Source organism: Hyperoodon ampullatus (assembly GCF_949752795.1).
Source record: "Hyperoodon ampullatus genome assembly, chromosome: X".
In the NCBI taxonomy this organism is placed as follows: domain Eukaryota; kingdom Metazoa; phylum Chordata; class Mammalia; order Artiodactyla; family Ziphiidae; genus Hyperoodon; species Hyperoodon ampullatus.
In genome coordinates this window covers 33,532,604-33,550,461 of record NC_136913.1, presented here as the reverse complement: position 1 = coordinate 33,550,461, position 17,858 = coordinate 33,532,604, and the positions used below count along the sequence as shown (strand labels likewise).

General features: G+C 35.7%; 1 protein-coding gene across 1 annotated transcript in view; it reads right to left on the bottom strand.

Moving 5' to 3' along the window:
* CFAP47 (cilia and flagella associated protein 47) overlaps window positions 1–17,858 on the bottom strand; it is a gene marked incomplete at both ends in the record, with an annotated part of 271,498 nt that overhangs the window by 207,741 nt on the left and 45,899 nt on the right. The window contains 6 exon segments of the mRNA XM_079727989.1: window positions 5,333–5,427; window positions 6,244–6,314; window positions 12,157–12,164; window positions 12,490–12,567; window positions 16,580–16,633; window positions 16,637–16,705. Of these exon segments, the coding sequence (XP_079584115.1) occupies window positions 5,333–5,427; window positions 6,244–6,314; window positions 12,157–12,164; window positions 12,490–12,567; window positions 16,580–16,633; window positions 16,637–16,705 (375 nt within the window).

Here is a 17,858-nt window from a genome sequence, read left to right as displayed (position 1 = left end):
ACAAAATAAGTAAAATATTAATTCATGCAAAAACATAAGTGAAGATTAAATATATTTTGTTAAGTGAAAGATGCCAGACCCAAATTTCTACATACTGTATAATTAAATTACCTGTCATTCTGGAAATGCACAATTTTGTGGGTGGGAAAAAAAATCAATTGCTGCCAAGTGTCAGTGGAAAGAGAAGTAGGTGATTGCTAAGGGGTTATACAGATAATTTTTAGTGTAATGAAACTGTTCTGTATGGCACTGAAGTAGTAAATAAATGATTCTATACATTTTTAAAATCTCATACAACTGTATACTGCAAAGAGTGAACTTAAAGGTATGTAAATTAAAAACAATCAACCAAGATGCTGGGGATCCCAGCATGGACTGTAGACTGTGACAAGCTATATCGCAAATGTAGGAAATAACCTCACCAAAGGTAGTGTGGGTGGTAAGGAGTGTCCTAAATAATTCTGGAAAACTGTGTTTTGACTGGAAACTATAAAGCTAAAGACAAAAAGATACTCTTCATAAACACTGTACCCTAGTTGGAAAATATGTTAAGAATTCTAAAAGGGTACAGGTTAAAAATTCTGAAACTTCTTTACTAAGTCTACCAGGGTTAAAAAATATGTAAATATATTATAAACAAGAGAGTCAGATTTCTCACTGTCAGAGTTAAAAATGAACAAGGGAGAAAGACTGAAATGAACCTTGTGGTGCTGGATTACAGTCAGAGTTATCAGTTTGAATTCATGTTTAGATAGACAAATAGGAAAAGACAGATATAAATAGATGATAGACAGGTAGATAGACAGATAGATAATTACAAATATATGTGTACTCATGGATTAGTACACATACAAATACTTCCTGGCTCTATTTGCCAAAAGGGCCTAGAACACGTGACACCACAGTAGCCGCTAGCACACCTAGTGTACAGATCTTGGTTTCTAAATACCATTCTCCTGTAAAAGATAATGAGGTTTCTTCGAGAAAATGTTGACTCAAGAGCTGGAACAACTAAAATAAAAGTGACCCTGGGAGGGAGATCTTCAAGATGGCAGAGGAATAAGACGGGGAGATCACCATCCTCCCCACAAATACATCAAAAATACATCTACATGTGGAACAACTCCTACAGAACACACACTGAACGCAGACAGAAGACCTCAGACTTCCCCAAAGGCAAGAAACTCCCCACGTACCTGGGTAGGGCAAAAGAAAAAAGAAAAAACAGAGACAAAACAATAGGGATGGGACCTGCACCAGTGGGAGGGAGCTGTGAAGGAGGAAAGGTTTCCACACACTAGAAAGTCCCTTCGTGGGCGGAGACTGTGGGTGGCAAAGGGGTGATGCTTCAGAGCCACGGAGGAGAGCGCAGCAACAGGGGTGCAGAGGGCAAAGCGGAGAGATTCCTGCACAGAGGATCAGTGCCGACCAGCAATCACCAGCCCGAGAGGCTTGTCTGCTCACCCGCTGGGTCGGGAGGGGGCTGGGAGCTGAGGCTCAGGCTTCGGAGGTCAGATCCCAGGGAGAGGACTGGGGTTGGCTGCGTGAACACAGCCTGAAGGGGGCTACTCCGCCACGGCTAGCCGGGAGGGAGTCCGGGAAAAAGTCTGGAGCTGCCGAAGAGGCAAGAGACTTTTTCTTCCCTCTTTGTTTCCTGGTGCGCGAGAAAACCATAATTCAAAGAGTCATGTACCACAATGTTCACTGCAGCTCCATTTACAATAGCCAGGACATGTAAGCAATCTAAGTGTCCATTGACAGATGAATGGATAAAGAAGATGTGGCACATATATACAATGGAATATTATTCAGCCATAAAAAGAAACGAAATTGAGTAATTTGTAGTGAGGTGGATGGACCTAGGGTCTGTCATACAGAGTGAAGTAAGTCAGAAAGAGAAAAACAAATACTGTATGCTAACACATATATATGGAATCTAAGAAAAAAAACGTTTTATAGAACCTAGGGACAGGACAGGAATAAAGATGCACACATAGAGAATGGACTTGAGGACACGGGGAGGGCGAAGTGTAAGCTGGGCCGAAGTGAGAGAGTGGCATGGACTTATAGACACTATCAAATGTAAAATAGATAGCTAGTGGGAGGCAGCTGCATAGCACAGGGAGATCAGCTCGGTGCTTTGTGACCACCTAGAGGGGTGGGATAAGGAGGGTGGGAGGGAGACGCAAGAGGGAGGGGATATGGGCATATATGTATACGTATAGCTGATTCACTTTGTGATACAGTAGAAACTAACACACCATTGTAAAGCAATCATACTCTAATAAAGATGTTAAAAAAAAAAAGTGACCCTGGACCATTTTGTAGCAAAGGAAGTAAGAGAATGCTTTAAAATCATAAAGAGGGCTTCCCTGGTGGCGCAGTGGTTGCGAGTCCGCCTGCCGATGCGGGGGACACGGGTTCGTGCCCCGGTCTGGGAAGATCCCACATGCCGCGGAGCGGCTGGGCCCGTGAGCCATGGCCGCTGAGCCTGCGCATCCGGAGCCCGTGCTCCGAAACGGGAGAGGCCACAACAGTGAGAGGCCCGCATAATGCAAAAAAAAAAAAAAAAAAATCATAAAGAAGGGAATATATCAAAGGGCCAATCTAAAAGAGGTCCTTATGGCCAAAGCTGGAACAGTTTTAGCAACAAAATAAAAAATGTAACATTGGATTAAAACTAAAAGTATGGAATAAATATATGTGAGGTCACAGTGATATATTAAGTAACTAACTAAATAAATAAATAAATGGAGAGAAGAAATAACCTTTCTTACAGAAAAATTCCAAATAATATATGTAAATATCCCCTCCAGAAGGTGGAGCTTGTCCCCTACCCCTTGAGTCTGGGCTGAAATAGATGACTCACTTCCAAATCACAGAGTGTGGAAAGGGAAAAATAGTTTCTCCAACTTTACAGTGGAAAAACCTGGCATGTATACTGATATCATGTCCTCCCTTCACATGATATGACAAAAAGCATATTTCACCTCTGTGACATTCTTCCCCAAAGTCCATGGAAAATAAGAACTGAGCCTAGTCAGGTGGAAAATATAAGACAAACTGAAATTAAAGAACATTCTGGAAAAAAAAAAAAAGCCAGACCAGTATTTTTTTAAATTAACATGGTCATAAAAAATTAGTAAGATTGAGAACCTGTCATACATTAGAGGAGACTAAATGCAATATGGTGTCCTGGATTGGACCCTAGTACAGTAAAAGGACCTTAGTAAATACCTGGTGAAATGTGAATAGAGTCTGTTGTTTAGTTAATAATATTTTACTAATGTTAATTTCTTAGTGTTAAAAAATTGTTCTCTGGTTGTATAAGGTGTTAACATTAGGGAAAGTTGTGTAAAGTGTATGCAGAAAGTCTCTGCACTGTCTTTGTGATGTTCCTATAAATCTGGGAGCTATATACATGACTTGTGTGCAAACTCATCTTTCCTGTGCAACTCACTATGAAAATAAAAGCTTCAACCAAGTTTTTTTAAACTTTATTCTTCCAAATTGGAAGTGTGTAGAATGATCCATGCAATTGTCACCACAACAAAATAACATACTTTGTTTCTTTCTAAAGCATGATTTATTTAAAATATTCAAGATTAAAAAAATGAGGCAATTTTACCCCCAGATGTCTCTAAGTACTGAGACACCTATTTAAAATGCTCTAATATTTGTGTACTTTATAACAAAGTTCATTTGCACCTAATAAAGAAAACATCTTTTAATACAGAAGGTGAGCATGGTTATCATACTAGTTATATGAATGCCTCATATTTCTCATTCTGAAATTGAGGAAATGGTATAAGATCTCTAACATACTATCCACTTTCTATATCCTAAGAATTGAACTGTTCCAGTCATCTATGGAGAAGCATCGTTTAATTAGTTTAGCATGTGTAGTACGGTTATTTTTCTTTATAATTTCATCAAAATGATACATGTGCATAGCTTACACAAATAGTTGAAATACACTTATAAAAAAGTTGGCCCGGGCTTCCCTGGTGGCACGGTGGTTGAGAGTCTGCCTGCCGATGCAGGGGACACGGGTTCGTGCCCCGGTCCGGGAAGATCCCACATGTCGTGGAGCGGCTGGGCCCGTGAGCCATGGCCACTGAGCCTGCACGTCCGGAGCCTGTGCTCCACAACGGGAGAGGACACAACAGTGAGAGGCCCGCGTACCGAAAAAAAAAAAAAAAAAAGTTGGCCCACTCAGCTCCTCCTCATCAACAGTCCTGCTTCCCAGAAGCAACCAATTTTAACCAATTCTTATTTCAACTTTCTCTAATAGTTATAGCCTATTCTAAATGTGATGCTGATATAGCTTACTTTAGGATTTTTATTGCTGCCATAACAAACTACCACAAAGTTAGTGGTTTAAAACAAAACAAATTTATCACATTACAGTCTTGTAGATTAGAAGGTCAATGCAGATATCACTGGACTAAAACCAAGGTGTTAGAAGGAACTGTGATACCTTCTGGAGGTTCTAGAGAAGAATCTGTTTCCTTGCCAGTCTCAGTTTCTAGAGTTCAGACAAATTCTTTGGCTGGTGGCCTCCTTGCACTATCTTCAAATCCAGCAACATCACACCTCTCTGACCCCTCTTCTATCATCACATATCCTTCTGACCACAGTCAGGAAAGGTTCTCTGTTTTTAACTCTTCATGTGATTAGACTGGGACCACCTACATAATCTCAGATAATCTCCCATGCTCAGGATCATTATTCTAATTACATTATACATCAGCAAAGTATTTTTTACAATATAAGGGACTGTATTTATGAATGCAGGAAAACTGATATAAAAGACAAAAAAAGGAGCACTACAAATACAAATTTCTACAATGCATGCCTGAGCTTCTTTCTTATGCATGTCTCTCTTTTTTTCCTTTCCAGATGGATTCATAATTAGAAGAGAGGCAGAAATATAAGAAATAAAGAGTAGATTAACATAGAAGTGACTGTATTATATATCTGGACTTTTTCAATTTTTATTCTTGCCTCTCACATTTCCTCACCTGTATGGAACATATTTCATGTTAATTTTAATCATAGCTTCCGTTTGTATAAAGAAAGAGGGATAACCATTCAATTTAATATATTTTGAATAGTCCTATTAAAATATACATATATAAAATAAGTGGCTTTATACATTTGTATACTTTATTACTTCTGAGAAATACGGTCTATATATACATATATATATACATGCAAGTTCTCTAAAATGAAAGTATTCTTACAACACATGCTTCAGAATAATCACCTTAATAAACTGAAAACCATAATCAGAAAAAAATTGTAAATTGCATCAATTCTCTATACACACCTGAGTTTTTGTGACACTTTTATTAGGATCCATAGTATGTAATGGGATTTCAAATATAAAATCAGTGCTGGAAAATGTCATTGGTGCTTGCAACACTGTGACAGGAAAGCAAATATACTGTTAAAATACTAATAGACATAAGCTCACAGATAATTTTTACTTTACATTTAAATTTTCTACCTATTTTTGTATTTCCAGCCAGAAAACAAAATTATGTTTAAAAACATTTCAGGAATATCTTGGTTTATCACATCTGTAAGTTCCAATTTTGTAATGGCAGTTAATTACAAGTAAAATATAAAATGTACCCTTGAGTCAATAAAAGAGTATAAAATACACTAAATATTAATCTCAGGGAAAAAATAGACAAAGTTAAAATGATGTCCACAGTAAAGTTTCACCAATGCAGAAGTGCAAAAGTGAAAAGAAATATAGAAGGAAAAATTATTGGAATAAAGGGAAAATATATAGATGGCATATCATAAAACATTTTATACATGAAACAGGAAAGCTCTACAGAGAAAATGGCTATTCTTTGGAAGATCAGGAATGGAATCATATGTAAAAATACATTAGAGAAGATATTATCTGCTGGAAACTCCTATATATATATATATATATATATATATTTTTTTTTTTTTTTTTTCTGTACGTGGGCCTCTCACTGTTGTGGCCTCTCCCGTTGTGGAGCACAGGCTCCAGACACGCAGGCTCAGCGGCCATGGCTCACAGGCCCAGCCGCTCCGCAGCATGTGGGATCTTCTCAGACTGGAGCACGAACCCGTGTCCCCTGCATCGGCAGGCGGACTCTCAACCACTGCACCACCAGGGAAGCCCTATATTTTTAATAGATGTTTAGAGCAATTTTAGATTCACAGAACTGCACAGAGATTTCCCATATAACCCCTCACCACTGCCACACACACAGCCTCTTCCATTATCAACATCCTCTACCACAGTGGTACATTCGTTACACAGGAACCTGCAATGACACATCATTATAAGCTAATGCCCACTGTTTACATTAGTGATCATTCATGGTGTACATTCTCTAGGTTTGAACAAATGTATAATGCCATCTATCCACCACTATAGTTTCATACACAGGAGATTCACTGTCCCCAAAATCCTCTGTGGTCTACCTATTTGTCTCTCTCTCCCCACAACCCTTGGAAGCCACTGATCTTTTTATTGCCTCCATAGTTTTACATCTTCCAAAATGTTATATAGTTGGAATGATACAGTATGTAGGCTTGTGAGATTAGATTCTTTCACTTAGTAATGTACATTTAAGGTTCTTCCATGTCTTTTCATGATGTGATAGCTCATTTCGTTTTAGTGCTAAATAATATTCCACTGTCTGGATGTACCACAGTTTATCCATTCACCTACTTGGATAAACAAGATTTGGAAGGACATCTTGGTTGCTTCCAAATTTTGGCAATTATGAACAAAGCTGCCATAAAATTTACATGAAGGTTTTTGTGCAAATATGAGTTTTCAACTCCTTTGGGTAAATACCAAGGAGAGTGATCTGCTGGATCGTATTGTAAGAGTAAGTTTAGTGTTGGAAGAAACCACCAAATGCCCAACTGTCTTCCAAAGAAGCAATATTATCTTTCAGTCCCATCAGCAATGCAATCTCACTAGAAATTGCATTCACACCAGTTCCTGTTGTTCACATCCTCATCAGCATTTAGCACTGTCAATGTTCTGGATTCTGGCCATGCTAATAGGTGTATAGTGGTAGCTTACTGTTGTTTTAATTTGAATTTTCTTGATAACATATGATGTGGAGCATTTTTTCATGTGCTTATCTCCCATCAGTATATCTCCTTTAGTAAGGTGTATGTTCAGATCTCTGACCCATGTTTTAATTGGTTTTTCTTATTGTTGCATTTTGAAGAGTTTGCTGTATATGTCTTTTGCAAATATTTTCTCCCAGTCACCAGCTTGTCATTTGGTATCTTAATAGTGTCTTTTGCAGAGCAGAAATTTTTAATATTAATTAGGTCCAGCTTATTAATTCTTTCTTTCATAGATCTTGCCTTTGTTGTTGTACCTAAAATGTCACTGCCAAACCCAAGGTCATTTTAGAGATGTTTTCCTATGTTATTTTCTATGAGTTTTATAGTTTTGCATTTTACATTGCGGTCTGCAATCCATTTTGAGTTAATTTTTGTGAAGGGTATAAAGTCTGTGTCTATATACATTTTTTTGCTTGTGGATGCCCAGTTATTCAGTACCATTCTTTAAAAAGCCTATTCCAAATTGTACTGCCTCTACTCCTTTGTCAAAGATGAGTTGACTATACTTATGTAGGCCTGTTTCTGGGCTCTTTTTTTCTGTTCCATCGATCTATTTGTCTAGTTTTGTCAATACTAAAGTCTCCTGATTATTGTACCTTTGTAGTAAGTCTTGAAGTTGGGTAGTGTCTGTCCTCTAACTTTGTTCTGTTCCTTCAATAGCATGTTGGCCACTGTGGGTCTTTTCCCTTTTCATATAAACTTTGAATCAATATGTCTGTCAATATCCACAAAATAACTTGCTGGGATTTTGACTGGGAATGCATTGAATCTCTAGATCAAGTTGGGAAGAACTGCCAACTTGACAATACCGAGTCTTTCCATGCATTAACATGGAATATTGCTCCATTTATTTAATTCTTCTTTGATATCCTTCATCAGAGTTTTGTAGTTCTCCTCATATAGCTCTTATTAAGTATTTTGTTCAATTTATACCTAAGTATTTCATTTTTGTTGGGTGCTACTATAAATGGTATTTTGTATTTAATTTTAAATTCCATTTTACATTACTTGTATACAGGAAAGCAACTGACTTTTGTATATTAGCCTGTATCCTGCAACCTTACTATAATAGCTTATTAGTTCCAGTTGTGTTTTCTTTTAGTTTACTCAGATTTTCTATAGACAATCATGTCATCCACGAACAAAGGCAGTTTTAGTTCTTCCTTCCTAATCTGTATACCTTTCAATTCCTTTTTGTGTCTTATTGCATTAGCTAAGGCTTCCAGTACAATGTTGAGAAATAGTGGTGAGAGGGGATATCCTAGCCTGGTTTCTGTTCTTAGTGAGAAAGCTTCAAGTTTCTCACCATTAAGAATGATGTTAGCTGTGGGGGGTTTTCGTAGATATTTTCTGTCAAGTTGAGAAAGTTCCCCTCCATCACTCATTTACTGAATTTTTTTTTTAATATATGGGTAATGGATTTTGTAAAATGCTTTTTTTCTGCATCTACTGATATGATCATGTGATATTTTCTTTTTTAGCCTGTTAACGTGATGGCTTAATTTTTTTCTTTCTAATAAAAAAGTTGTATGTTCTTCATAAAGAAAACTGTAAGAACACAAAAAAATCACCCCCCCCAAATTATCTATACTCTACCCACTCAGAAATCATTACTGTTTATGTTTTGTCTACATACAATTTTTCATATACACATATATATTTCCATAACCCAAAAGTGGGGTCATATAACCACGTTTTGTAATCTGTACTTTTTTAAAATTTAACAAGATATCATGAATTTTCTTAGAAGTATAGCATTCCTTAATAAACTCATAGTATAATCTAATTAGCCAATCCCCTATTGCTGGACATTTAGGTTACTCCCAGTATTTCACCATCATTGGTAATGCTCTAATGAACATCTTTATCTATTCCTTTGTTTTCTTAGGATAAATTCCTAAGGAATGTTCTTAACAGAGGAAACTGATATTTCGGGGTTGTATCTATAATATATATTATTTCACTGGTTTAAGTTATAGTTTGCTGATTTAAAATATACCTTCAATTCCTCTAGTGCTTTTACTTTGCACAGTGCTTTCCACTTTGCCAAGTATGCAAGGAAGCTACCAATTGTCCTTTTTTTACTGATAAGAAAACTGGTTAATTGAGTTTTGAATGTGAACCAGCCTTGCATACATGAGATACCCCTATACCTCTATCTTTCCCCTTCCCACTGGTAACCACCAGTTTGTTCTCTATATATGTAAGTCTGTTCCTGTTTTGTTATATACTGGGTTGGCCAAAGAGTTCATTTGGGTTTTCCCATAACATCTTATGGAAAAATCCAGATGAACTTTTTGGCCAACCCAATATATTCATTTATTTTTTATATTCCACATACAAGTGATAACAGAGTATTTGTCGGACCTTTTTAATAACAAAATAATCCTAATTCCTCCCTACCTTCCTTAACATACTTATAGCATAATTGTTTGATTACTGTCATTGTTTCATTATTGTCATTAATTTCACTTACATATAAGTATACATAAACATATATATAAATAAATACCGTTGCATTATTATGTTGAATAAACTTAAATGTCAGATCAAGAATATGAAAAATAAAAACTCTTATTTTACCTTTATTTATTTTGTCTCTAGTGCTCTTCTTTTCTTTATATAGATCTAAGTTTCTCACCTATAACATTTTTTTCTCGCTAAAGAACTTCTTTTACTATCTCTTTCAAGGCAGGTCTATTGGCAACAAATCCCCTCAATTTTTGTTTTTCTGAAAAAGTCTTTATTTCTCCTTCACTTTTGAAGGCTAATTTCTCAAGGTACAGAATTCTAGATTGGTGGGTTTTTTTTTTATCTCTCAACACTATATATATTTCCCTCCATTCTCTTCTTGCTTGCATAGTTTCTCAGAGGAAGTCACATATAATTCTTATCTTTGCTCCTCAATATAGTAAGGTGTTTTTTCCTCTGAATTACTTCAGGATTTTTTTAAATTAATTTTTATTATAGTTGCTTTACAATGTTGTGTTAGTTTCTGCTGTACAGCTTCATATTTCAGCAAGCTGTATGACTTGTCATTTCCAACCAATACCTCGCGCTTCTCCCTTCTGTCTTTATCAAGGTGTCTCTTCTGTCAGAAGGCCCTTCTCTAACTTGTAATTGCCTGATAAAATACCATGCATCCTTCAAACACCAGTTGGATAAGTCACAATTAATTACAATATGATCGGGACTACTTCTGTTCCTTATGTTTACTCACATTATATCATAAAGTCCATTTATTTGTTTATTTATGTTTCTTCTAGTGGACCTTAAGCCTCATTCATTTTTACATCTCTAGCACCTATCTGACATCTAGCTTAAGTACATAAGGAATGTTTACTGAATGTATCTTAACTTTAGCTTATATGCCAGGCATGTGTACCCCACAAAACTCTGTAGGATTCCTCTTCTGGTAGAGTAACTATATATACTCTACAGTTCCTTAGTAAAAGAATCACATACACCATTAAAAGAGAAAGAGGCAACAGTATCCTAATGCTGAGAAAAACATGGCATTAAGGTCAACTGTCCACTATTTGCTTCACTTAAAATATCAACCCAGTTCTACAGGTGAAATTTGTGAAATCCAAAACAGGTAGTGAAAGTTTGATGCTTCGTATGCAAAAAATCACTCCTCTTATCCCATTTCTGGTCTTTCCCATAGGTTCATTTGGATAAAATTTCCTAATTGTTATTAAGACACACAGTTAATGCCACACAGTTATTAGATATACTGCTAACAATATCTGGTAATACTAGAATATTGTTTTTAAAAGGTAACTTAGGCAGCAATGTTTAAAAATCCAACGTAATTAAGAAATATTGATAAATATATATTAAAGTCCTATAAATTAGTCAGTTGTACCATAACATGCAAAGCCTGCCACAAATATCTTTAGGACTAGGAAATGCAGTATTTAAAGTCTCCATCTTTGTCTAACATTGTTCAAGGAGGGACACCATATCAACTGAAAAAAAGCACTCTGGATACTACAGGAATCACCATTGTCTTAGACAAGCTAGCTTAGTATCCATCAGTCTATCTGGACTTACCATTCCTTCAACACTGAATAAAAGAAAGGTTAGAAAATTGTAACTTAAAGCCTAGAATTGTGGTGATGCCGTTAAAGTGCAGACTAGTGGTAAGGCCCTACCTGAGGCAACCAGCAGCCTCATCAATTTCTACTCAATTTAGTTCAGCACCAGAATGGTACTAGGTACTGGGGATAGAAAAACAAAAGGGCAGATAACCTGAAAATAAGATGACAATTGCTACAATGGAGATGTTCCCAGAGTTTAAGATGTTTGTGACATCTAATAAATGTCACAAGAGAGGGGAATATGGGCTTGCTTTGAAGGATCAGGGAAAGTTTCTTTAGGTAGGTAAGACCAGATATAACTCTGAAAGCCTGGACAGAAAAAAAAAAAAAAAGCATGTATGTGCACTCTGTCAACTGTAGAACAAAATTTTATTAGGGTACAGAACAATAATTCAAAAAATAAATTTGATTATAGTTCAGAAAATGTAAATCAAGACCACAGTGAGGTATTTTATACTCAATAGATTGGCAAACACTGTGTCTTATAATACAACTTATGGAGCAACAGAATGTGGACCAATGGAAACTTGAGAAGAAAATATGGAAATTATCTTGTGAAGTCAAATATGTACATAATCTGCATCTCAGCAACTCCATTCCTAAAGAAACTCTTTCATAAGTACCTTAGAAGATATGTACATGAATGTTCATAGCTATAGTATTTGTAATACCAAGAAAACAGACACTAATTGGATGGACAATGGAATGAGTCTACAAATTACAGTATGTCTACATAATGGACTATTAAGCAACAGGGAAAATGAATAACATACAGCTACGCATAACCTAGATAAAGTTTAAAAACATAATATTCAATTAAAAGTAACCCACCCAAGACAATATATCTTTGTTATAAAGCTCAGAAATGAACAAACTAAACTAAATAATGAGCCGTTAAGGAATTCATACATACGTGGTAACCTAATTAGAAAAAGTAAAGGGAGAACAATGACAAAATTCAGGAAAGTAGTTATCTCTTAAGAGGGGTAGGATCATGATGAAGACTACAGATAATTTAACGGTACTGGTACTGTTCTGCTACTTAAGTTCAGTGGTGAATTCTTAAACCTTCATTAACTGGCTTAATACTCTGCTTCATCACTTATATTTATATTACATAGATTAATTTCTATGTGACAAATTACTACATAATAAAAAATTTTTAACCTAAATGGGCTGACTAGGGACACATAAATAAAAATCACCACACTCATAAATTGATTATACAAATAGGTAACATACTCACCGGATTGATTTCAACATCAGCAATCTCAATAGATCCACCAATCCTAAGGTCTATGTCTTTTGCACGGCAAATAGCAATCTATTTAGGAAAAACATAAAACTCTGTAGAAACCACACTAAAATATACTCATATACTGCTGAAGTATTACCTGGCATTTATATAACATTTTATAATTTAAATAATCATAACTTATTATAAATGTCACAAGATTTATTCTGGCAGTTATCATCCAATTTCTTGTGATGTAGAATTGATATTCCTAAAGGAGTGAATTTTCAACTCTTAAAAACTTCCATCACAAATGGGACCGGCTGATAGCTCGTGAGTTTGACTGAAGAGTTCTACTCATTAGCCTTGACATTATTGCTTCAAACTCTGTGTGAGCCTTTTGTATTTACCTAATTCCAAAGGAATATTCAAAATTAAAACAAGCAAGAAACTGCGTGCAAACATAGAAAGATACTAATATCCAAAACAACCATAATTCTAATGAGAGCAGCTAAAAATTGCTGAGTATATGGCCCAAGTATACTGCTAAATACATTATCTCCCTTTTAATCTTCAGTATTCTGTTAATACCCTAATTTCCAAGTGAGGAAAACTGGGGCTTAAGGTCACAAAACTTGAAAGCAGCAGTGGCTAAACTTGAACCAAGAACTGCCTGAGCACTCAATTTCTTCCAAGAAATTTAAGACAGTGAAATAAGAATTTAGTCATGTAACTCCTACAAAATAAGAACTATAGATTACATGAACATATAATTGTCTAATCAAAATCTCAGAAGCACAAAAATATCATTCCCTGAAAGCCCTACCTGTATAAGAATAGGTTAGCAGTCAACTTCAAGATTTAAATCTAAATGTATATTTAAAAAAAGAGATATGAGTGTATTTCACTCTTTCGATAGAATCAGTGACATTGTTTATATGTAAAGAAACCACAAAATACCATTTTTTCAGAATTATTAAGGAAAGTGAGTGCCATCTAGACAATCTTATTAACCGAATTGCTTAATTCATACTACTATATGATTTCTATATTTTATTTACAGAATATATAGTACCTAAAATACTTGACTAAAATCATAAGAAGCATAACTTAATGCTTCAGAGTAATTACAAATCAATATATGCTTCACTGATGAACGCCGTATGTAAGTCTCAACACCCCCATTGCTGCCTTTTACTCACCTCCCCTTTCGTGGGTAACTGAAGATTCCAGGCTGCCATAACCCATTTACTACCCTCACCAATTGCTCGCTCGACCTTTTCATCTCCTGAGACTTAATCTGTACCCTGGACAATATCACCCGTCACAAATCCATGGCCTCAGAAACCATACATTCATCTGTCCCTCTCTTTCTCACAACCCTCTCTCATCCCTGCTTTCTCACCCATTTTCAGAGACAAGAGTTCCATGATGTCACATGTGTGATGTTTTCCTGATCAGCCCCAATTAACCTGTCTCCATTTTCTCCTTTATTCAACAAAGTTTATTATTCCAACTTCTCATCAATATATTCGATCCACTTATACTCATCTTGATTTTCACAGGGGTAACAGAAATAACCTCTATCATCTCTAAGATGAATCCTTAGCCTTCAGACCAACATGTATAAGCAATGGCCTCTTTACTAGACATCTCTACATAGGGATGCAAAAGGTGCCTCAAACTCATGATTTCCCTCTAAAATCTGCTACTCATCCTCTAATCTTTCTTCGAATGTTGTTACCACCTGTCTCACACTTGACTTACCTGTTTTATTTATATGTGATCCCTTTCAATCATCAAACCCTAAATGTTCATCTCCTAAATTTGACTAGAATTTGTCTAGAATCCTACCTCCTGAGAACACAATCTTCTCCTGCTTGGACATCATCAGCAGACTAATAACTCTGCACTGGTCGCAGTTTAACACTGCTCTATAACCAAAGTGATGTCTGAAAAATGCAAATCTGATTGTGAAACTCTCTATGCTTAAAAACTCCAAGCTCTTAAGATGAAATTTTGACTTCCTAAGTTGTTGCTAAGGACCTGTATGACTAAAATTTATACAGGTCCCTAAATACATCTTTCCCCACTATCATCCATTCAATCTATAACCAAGTCATGTTAAACTAAGTTCTTCATATCTGCCTTGTAGCTCTCTCTCTCCTCCCATATGCCTGAACAGATTCAATTTTGTCTTCCTTGAATACTCTTTCCTCCTCTCCTCCCTCACCCCACTACTACCCCTTTCCTCTGGCTGATTCTTAACTCTGGTGTCTTTCAGATATATCTTCCCCTAGGAAACTGCCCCTGACCATTTAAGCATGGGTTGCAAACCTCACCCGTGTACACCCTCAGCCTACTGTATTTCTCCATCATAGTACTTATTACACTATCTTTTAATTTTGAGTTGTTTGCATCCCCCATCATATTGTACACTCTTAGAGACGAAGGACCCTAGTTATCTTGTTCAATTTTGCATTCCTAGCAACTGCAGCAGAGCCTAACACATAATATGTGCCCAGTAAGTACGCATGGAATGGATGAATAAAGGAATCTCATTATAGTATACTGTTAAAAAGGTAAGCTTTGTAAAAACAGCATGGTTCTCGAAAACACAGTGGAAACTAATCTCAGTAAAACCTATATTTTAGTGGCTATGTTTTTTATTTTTTCCAAAATAATATACAAAAATTCTGACCAAATATCAGACCGTATACCACAATATACACTTTATAAACATCTTTCAATATATACTTTTTTTTGTAATTTATTTATTTTATTTATTTATTTTTGGCTGTGCTGGGTCTTCGTTGCTGCGCACAGGCTTTCTCTAGCTGTGGCAAGCGGGGGCTACTCTTCATTGTGGTGCACGGGCTACTCATCGTGGTGGCCTCTCTTGTTGTGGGGCAGGGGCTCTAGGCTCATGGGCTTCAGTAGTTATGGCGCGCGGGGTCTAGAGCGCAGGCTCAGTAGCTGTGGCGCACGGGCTTAGTTGCTCCATGGCTTGTGGGATCTTCCCGGACCAGGGCTCGAACCCATGTCCCCTGCATTAGCAGGCAGATTTGTAATCACTGTGCCACCAGGGAAGCTCCCTATACTTTTTATAAAAGATATAATTATTAGGTTGTTTATTTGGGGGCCAGGCAAATTGGTGTTTATTATATTAAGCTAAATGTTATTTAAGAACTAATGGTTATGCGAAATTGAAGGATAAAAGGGAGGATATGTCTTAAGCCATTCATTTTGATCTGATGATAGTGCACATATTACTTTTTTAATGTGAGTAAATGCACACAGTTGATCATCAAATTGAAGATTAAGAGCATTCCATTCCATGAGTTTATAATAAGTAAAATTTACTACAGACTGGTCTTACATGTTTTATTTATTCTGTTTAATGAACACTTAAAGAAGTCCCTAAAATCAAGGTAATATCTTTTCATTTACATAATTCCCAGAACATAAAATAGTAAAACATTTTATGTGTGCTATAAAATATAGATATTAACGTCATATACAATTGGCCTATAATTCCTATAGTCATTAAAGCTATTTAAAATTAGCATTCCAAAATTGATTATTTTTTCCTTAGGTATCTAATTAACACCATGGAAAAAACAATCCTTTGCTCTGTGACTAGTGAGGGCTTGTCACAAGTTACAGATGCCAAATATTCCAAGTTCATGTGAAAAATGCCTCATATCAATGAAATGTATCCATTTCAACTTAGTAGAAACTTCCATTAGCAACTTTCACCAAAAATATTTTCTACAGATCCTCTTGCCAAGTTCTGCTAATCATTTTTACAACAGATGTATAAGTAAGGTTGTTTATTTTTTAGATTTCTAAAAACTGCACCTCTTTAGAGCTAACTCAATTAGAAATTTAGAATAGAAAAATAACAGAAAATTTAAAAATTACTCTTTAGTGTCATAATATTAAAACCCATCCCCATTAGAAGAAATCATTAAAACAAGCTTTCTAAGAATACACATGTATATAACATTTTATAGCATTATACCTACTATTATAAATATCATAACCAAACAAATCCACAGATACATATATAAGGAGTGAACAAACATATGCATAAACATACCTTTGCTCCTGTATCAAATTTTCCTGCTACGGTAGGAGTACAGTTACAGAACAGTTAGCCCCCCAATGGAATGATTCCCTGTGATGGAACAACATCAATCACAGACAAAAGACTCTGGTCACAAACCTATAATCAAAAATTTGCAGAAATGTCACTTATCCTTTAAAGTTATTGTTCCAAAGCTTTCATAGGAAAACTTCTAGACCACTACACAGAGAGAGGACCTATAGGCACACAGCATGAGATGATATTGAAATAGATTTTCAAACACCAGACAAACAATTTGAGCTTCAACAAGGATTTGCACCCCTAACTCAGCAAACAGAACTTTTAGCAATGGCATCTTCCAATTCAAACAGGACGATGAAACTTATTATCTGAAGTGTTTTCAAGACTTTGCAAAACTTACAAGGAAAGGATGAGATGTATCTGTTGGAGAGATGCCAAAATTCTAGATACTATTTTGATAGCCTGTCTTTTCCCTGACCCTAAAAAACTGAAAGCAAAGTTAGTGGGGAGGCAAGATGATAAAGTAACCTACTCTTCTTTATTATTTCCTTTATAGCCTAATGTCTAAGATATCATTTTGACCTTCAAAAAAGTAACTTACCAAAAGAGTTAAGGTATGGTTTGTCAGAGGCCAATTTAGGCTTATCTATCATGGCTTAAGTCAGAATAATTTGAAGGGAAATTGGTTAACATATTTTAGGGGATGAGGGAACAAACAGACTTCAGAACTAATTCTGAAGCAACAGAATAGAAAAGGGTATCCTCCTTTGCTTGTTTGGGCAGAAGACATGTAAATACAAGCTTGAAAGAAAGATCTCAAATGCTAACCTCTACTGTCACTATTAGGAGATCTTAATGTTTCTCAGTTAAAAAAAAAAAAAAAAACCTCTATTACCAATTTAAACACCACCCGCCCCACAATTTAAATCAAGAGTAACAACTATAAATAGAATATCTTTAGAATGGTCTTGATCTAGGTCCCAGTTGCTACCATAACAGTCTTGATGACAAAGTGAAAAAGAGGGAAAAAAGGAAAAGCATGTAATTAAATACTGAATGTAACATAAACAATGCATATTTTTTAAATGTTAGTTTTTTTGAAATCATCTTTTTTTCCCAATAAAACAAAATAACAGAAAGAAAGCAAAAGAGGGGTAAGAGGAGAAGGAAGGGAGAGATTAAGGAAGGAAGGGAGAAATAGAGATAAATTTTATGGGAAACTAAAAGGATAAAGTAGATGAAATGTATTCAGATAAATCTGATATGAAAT